The 6,556-nt window shown below is 41.5% G+C and overlaps 1 protein-coding gene across 2 annotated transcripts in view; it reads left to right on the top strand.

Annotated features, from left to right (window-relative positions):
• The first annotated feature begins 3,832 nt into the window (after positions 1-3,832).
• LOC126404994 (apoptosis regulator BAX-like) overlaps positions 3,833-6,556 on the top strand; it is a 10,634-nt gene continuing 7,910 nt past the window's right edge. Inside the window, exons 1-4 of one of the 2 annotated variants that reach the window (XM_050068479.1) lie at positions 3,833-4,080; positions 4,308-4,338; positions 4,912-5,076; positions 5,229-5,367. In XM_050068479.1, coding sequence (XP_049924436.1) covers positions 4,062-4,080; positions 4,308-4,338; positions 4,912-5,076; positions 5,229-5,367 — 354 coding nt within the window. In that variant the 5' untranslated portion in view covers positions 3,833-4,061. Of the gene's footprint in view, positions 4,090-4,307; positions 4,339-4,911; positions 5,077-5,228; positions 5,368-6,556 lie in introns of both variants that reach the window. The other variant, XM_050068478.1, reaches the window with a different exon arrangement.

Genomic DNA, 6,556 nt, shown 5'->3' with positions numbered 1-6,556 from the left:
TTTTTTCCGAACAGCTGATTGGCCAGTGGGTGGTGCTTTTTATAGGATCAGATTCAACCCTGAACTTACCCTGCTCCGGAGCAGGATAGCCATTCAGAGTAAGTTACCATGGTGATCTACCCCGATAAGAACTGAACCGGCTTCGTGAGGGTTAACCCTGAAGTTACCTCGCTAAGACATTAATCCTGCTTCGTGATACAGGCCCCAGGTAGAGCTGAGGTTGCAGCAGACACAGAGGAGACAGTGGGCACAGTGGATGGGGCAGAGGATGGAGATGGACCTAAGATGAAAAACATGTCCCTTGTCATATGATTATTTACGGAAGCCCTAAACAGTCATACATACATTTTATTTCCTCCGTTTTCTCGTGATAACGAGATAATTAATTTGAGAGATAATGAATGAAACGTGATAGGCCTGAGATTTCCATCACAGGTGACATGTCATGCTGACTGAGGTCTCCTTGAACACCAACGTTAAGCCTAGTTCTCTGCTTGTTTGTGTTTTGTTTTGTGTTTTGTACAAGGAATGAATTAATGTTACAACAGCTGTTTGTCAGCTCACTTGATGGCTTCTAGTGAGATTCAGGTTTTTTTTTAAAGCGATAATAGGCTACTGACACACAATAAAACTTGTATGCAGCGTGCATATCAGTCTGCTCCTCTCACTCAGGAGAAACTGGACACAAATAACCACCCGGTGTGTATCAATACCTAACGTCTATGGCGCCACCAGGGGGTCCGACTACCCATAACTCCGACCTGCTAATCTGGCCATGCAGGTCTACAACGGGCTTTTATCGTTTTAGTCCCATAATGTCGTCTGCCCATTAATCCGACCATTTTAATGCCATTATTCCGACCGTCGGATTTCATAGTCCAACCGTCAGTCTGTGCATTTCTCCCTCACTGCGCCGGCACGGACTGTGAGGACAGTTGCGTTTATCTCATCGACAGGAAATCACATCCATCTGCTATATGTGACGTACATGCCCTTATTTGGATAACACATCCTGGTATTCCCCACACATAAAGCCTATTGACAGTGTATTGCGCTCTGGCTGCAGATGTATATTAAGCATTAATCCGTTCTTGCAGCACGTCTACAGAAAGTACTTTGTTAGAAACAAACCATCCATCTGTCTGTCATCTCACCTGTTTGGCCTGCCTTGACCAGCGAATTCATCAGCTTGTAACAATTTGCCAACAACAGAAACTGAGGCTTTTGTCACAACGCTACTTTTACAGGTCATGGGAGGCACAGGTTCACTTAGCCAAGCTGAAATCCCTGATATAACATGAAACCCCCAAAAAACGTAACTCTTTTTGCTTTCAAAATGCAGCAATAAATTGTATAAAAACGAAAAGGACTCGTATGGTTAGTTTAACTCAACAACTTCAGTGTAATTAAATCAAACTCAAACTAACACGCGTCCGGCTCGGACGATTCACTCAGTTAACACAGCGCGTCACGCCGATACAGAAAACAAATAACCCACTGTGCATTTACTGCTTATTTATTAATTCCATTCACGTTTTATGTGTGTGAGATCCTGCTTGTGTGTGCGTGCACCTTGAATATCATATGTGAGGCTATTTCATAACTAAAATGGTGGTGAAAATATTTAACTTTGCTAGACGGCATTTCTCTGAGCCATTCGTTAAAAGGAAATCATTTATTTGCTGAGGAAAGAAGGCAACATAATGTGGAATTATAGGTTAAACAATCTTTGCTTCCTTTAATTTAGTTTGGATAACAGTAGTAGCCTAATAGTAGCTGCAGCAGCAACAGCGTTAGTTGCCAACAGCTGCCTTGTTTTTATTTTTTTATTACCTCCGCCAAGGAGGTTATGTTTTCGCGTTGGTCTGTTTGTCTGTTTGTTTGTTTGTCTGCAAAATTACTCAAAAAGTTCTGAACGGATTTTGATGAAATTTTCAGGAAAGGTTGATAATGGGACAAGGAACGATAATGATAAAATTTTGGTGGTGATCAGTTGAAGCGAAGTGGATAAAATAATAAAATGGCGGGAAATCCGAGCTGCTTGGCGGAGGTCTGCGCTCTCCAAGTGCTTTTCGAGTTACAGATATGCGACGTCATTTGGCCATGGTGATCGCTGCTTGCTGTTGGTTTGCAGGACTTCTGTTTTTCTGCTGATGTCTGTTGGTTTGCAGGACTTCTGTTTTTCTGCTGATGTTGTTTTTTTAATCTATGTACACTGTCTTGGTTCGTCATGTCAGAGGTAGTGAGTTTTGGAGTATAGACATTTGTTTGTTTTTGCATCTTCAGCACCAAGGACAGCGCTTAAAGTGATTTTGTTATAACCGCTGCCTGTAACAGGCTCGGGGACATCTTCAGCACCAAGGACAGCGCTCAAACTACGGTAGTTCTTGTCTATTTTTGTCATGTGGTGAATTCTACTGTTGGCCTCCTTACGGAAAAATGTAATAAAATTTACATTCGTTAGAACTTCTTAATGTTAATTTGTGTGTAGCTTATGGCAGCCAGTCAGCAGCCTAGTGAGTGGCGATGTGCGATGCGCTATACAGCAGGAAAAAATGGCAGCCCCCCCTACTTAAAACATCTTCCCATGTGTGGGAATACCAGGATGTGTTATCCAAATAAGGGCATGTACGTCACATATAGCAGATGGATGTGATTTCCATCGATAAGATAAACGCAACTGTCCTCACAGTCCGTGCCGGCGCAGTGAGGGAGAAATGCACAGACTCCGGCGCAGTGAGGGAGAAATGCACAGACTGCTTCATGTTGGAAGTGTTGTAGTCGGACTAACGGATGGTTGTACTACTGGGTAGGAAATTGAACGGTCGGAATAATGGCATTAAAATGGTCGGATTAATGGGCAGACGACATTATGGGACTAAAACGATAAAACTCGCCGTAGACCTGCATGGTCAGATTAGCGGGTCGGAGTTATGGGTAATCGGACCCCCTGGTGGCGCCATTGACGTTAGGTATCGATACACACGGGGTGGTTATTTGTGTCCAGTTTCTCCTGAGTGAGAGGAGCAGACTGATATGCACACTGCAAAACAAAACAAAACAAAACACAAACAAGCAGAGAACTAGGCTTAACGCTGGTGTTCAAGGAGACGTCAGTCAGCATGACATGTCACTGTGATGGAAATCTCAGGCCTATAGCGTTTCATTCATTATCTCTCAAATTAATTATCTCGTTATCACGAGAAAACGGAGGAAATAAAATGTATGTATGTATGACCGTTTAGGGCTTCCGTATGTTTGAACTGAAAAAAAAAAAAAATTTAGACAACCCCTCAAATCATTTTATAGAGAATTCAACAATTTAACCCTACCACTGTAATCCATCTCTGTTTTAATGTAGTCCGTGCAAACTGGTGCTTAAAGTGAAATTTTCCTCTATGCTCCTCTGAAATATAAACAAACAACTTTTGTAAACGTTCTGGTAACACTCTGCATTTTGCTCTATACATAATTAATAGCATCCGTAACTCAACTCTTTAAGTTTCAATAGTCTGTTGTTGTATTCTATTGGATCTACTTTATGAATAGGCCTAATTATTCCTGCTCTTTTCTGTAGTCCTAGCTAATAGCCTATAAACAATGGCTTAGTAATACTCATGTATGTGTTGCCCGCCCCTCACCTCCACATAATCTATTTAATCAGTTTTTCATTCAGTCATTTGCACTTTAAAGACTGACAGTGCGGTTTGAAACTAAAAGTGAGACGAACATACACATACTGTACATGATGTAGCTACATAAGATGTATCAAGTTTCGGTTTCTACACGGATGTATTTAAGTCACGGACAGTTGATATGCGCCGCCCATTACGGTCTGGAGTTGTTCTTCGAGCAATAACGTACACTTTAGATGTGTGCTGGTTTTAGCTATTCATGCAGCATTGTTCTTTATAATCTACATGCTGTTTTATCAGGTGGCTTTGTTCATCATCGCCTGAAGTTTTATTTGACACTGAAGGAAGGGAAGCAGAGTTCCTGAGGGAACAAGAGTTTATCTACAAGGTTTTTTTTTAATTAATTATTGCTGTTTTCTTTGAGACATGGCGAGTGAAGGAAACGGTATGTCCGGTAAGCTCTCCGAGGCACTCGTTACTACCTCTAGTCCAAGTCAAATCAAAGTTGGATTGTCATTGGTATTTTTCATTGCTGCATTTGTTGACCGCCCGCGGCTGTGTCTAACGTTACTGCATAATAACACAATGACAGCACTGTAACCATTTACTGTAGCCTACACATTCTTTAACATGTGTAACACCAGTTCACTCATGCTGCTTATTCCTCCACAGACGCAAGGATAGGAGAGGCCCTCATTAAAGAGTAAGTCCCTTATCTTCATCGTCTCATGTTTCCTGAGCCTGAGAAACATGTTGTTCGATCAACAGGCAAAAACCCGCTTATATTAAGTTCACAACAACAATGAAAACACATGAAAACCACTTAAGTAGGGCTGATTGGTTGATTAATCATTTTCCCAACTGATTAGTTGCTGGTACATTTAAAATAATTCTTACCGTAAAATAAGTAAAAGGGTCCTATTGCTGCCTTTGTCTGATGCAATCGGGATGGGTCCACATGTCATATCATATCAAACCTAGAGCTGAAGTAATAAGTCAATTAATCTACAAGATGAGCTGCAGAAAATTAATCAGCAACAATATGATTCATTGTTTAATTTATATTTCAAATAAAACACAGCAACAGTTTATGCTCTTACAGAAAACAACACCACTCATAAACTGTGTGAAGTAGGGAGTAAGAAAATCAGTGGAAAGGATCACTGAAGTTTGTGCTGCCTTTTCAGAAATGGGTGTGTCAGCCTGGTTTGAACACAACATAAGAAGGGGTCAATTTGGGAAAGGGCCTGTGTTTTAACGTCCTGCTGTCTTGTAGGGTCATAGAGGAGGAATTAAAGGATGTGCCCTCAGAAGACATCCCGTCTCTCACTCAGCTGGCTGTCCCAGTAAGGACTGAGCAGGAGCAGAAGATTGTGACCCAGCTCAGCAAAATGATCCGTATCATTGGTGACAGGGTCCAAGACGACAAGGAGTTCCAAGAGTGAGTCTCTGAGCCACTGTATCTCAGCATTCATGTTACAATACTGAAAACCTCTACAGTACTGTGGCATATGATGTAAGTGGTCTTGAATGTCTTAATTTTGTTTGTTTAATTTTGTACCACCCCCATGCTCTCATGTGTCTCTGTTGCAGTGCAATAGATGGGATGGCTTGTTCCTCCGGCTCTAAATGGGACTGCTTTAAGCAAGTGGCAGACAAAGTGTTTGAACATGGGATCACCTGGGAGAGGATTGCTGTGCTCTTCTACGTTGCAGGCAAGCTGGCTCTCAAGGTTGGTTAGCTTCTTTTTGCCACAGATCAAAATGGATTTTGATCGGAAAATCTTAGGTGGTACTTGATATTTTCTTGATGTTTGATACCATTAAACACATTAGGGAATTTCTTCAAAGACAGCACAATCGTCCAACGTTCAAGTCCTATGTCCTATGTTTGTGGACAAAGTATCTCAAAAACACCTTGAGGGAATTTCTTTAAATTTGGCACAAATGTCCACCTGGGCTCAAGAATGGACTGATTAGAATTTGAAGGTTAAGGGTCAAGGTCACAGTGACCTTATTCTTTTTTACTGTAGCGAATGCAGTCTCGCAAGAACACTTCAACATCAACCAGTCAACATCATCATCTTTTATCTTATGTTTATCTACTGAAGTACTTTTTTATTTTACAGGGTTCCTACGCAAGTATGGATAGTATGGAAAAGTATGGAAATAAATTTGATCAATTTCCAGGTATTAAAAAGTATGGAACATGAAAAATAAAGTATGGAAAAATATTTATGTTTCCAGACTATTAGCTACCACTGTTCTAAAATACTGTTTTCTAAAATAGAAAATTAGGTATTTCAAAAAATAATTTAACTGACAGATGCCCTTAACGATTCATAATAAATCCTATTTTTGTCACGCTACATGATGGAACTGCATTGAGGAAGGGGAGAAAAAAAATCAAACAGCTGTCGCAGGTAAAGCAACTCTAGTCGCAGGATGTGTGTCACTGCTCGCCTGCCTTTCTCTCTCCCGCGGTCCGTCACTCCACTGTCTCCGCTCTGATACTCGCTCTCCCCCAGTCGGCCTGTACTACGATGCACGTTTAACATAGCCAGGCTTTCTTTAGGTGAGCTGGCTTCACAGAGCCTAACAGCGCCCATCCAGGATAACCAGTACTACAAAGCTGGTTATCAACTCGCTCTGTCATCTCTGTGTTTTCCAGCAATGAGCGCGTTCATGTGAAAGAGGCGGAGCTGACAAAGCAGCAAAAAGCGCGCACATCCATGAACAAAATTGTGCAGGTGCTGAGCTCAAAAATGTGGAAAGCTGAGCAGGTAAAGAAAAGGCTCGCACACTGCAGGGCTCCTCTTCAGAAAGAGGCGGAGTTGTTAATTAGGAGCGACATCATCATCATGAACTCATACTCATATGAGATGAAACGGTAGCCTATCTGTAAAAAACTTCTGTTTCAGT

Source organism: Epinephelus moara, chromosome 18 (assembly GCF_006386435.1).
Source record: "Epinephelus moara isolate mb chromosome 18, YSFRI_EMoa_1.0, whole genome shotgun sequence".
In the NCBI taxonomy this organism is placed as follows: domain Eukaryota; kingdom Metazoa; phylum Chordata; class Actinopteri; order Perciformes; family Serranidae; genus Epinephelus; species Epinephelus moara.
The sequence above is the reverse complement of the archived record's forward strand: the minus strand, read 5'-3'. Positions and strand labels throughout refer to the sequence as shown.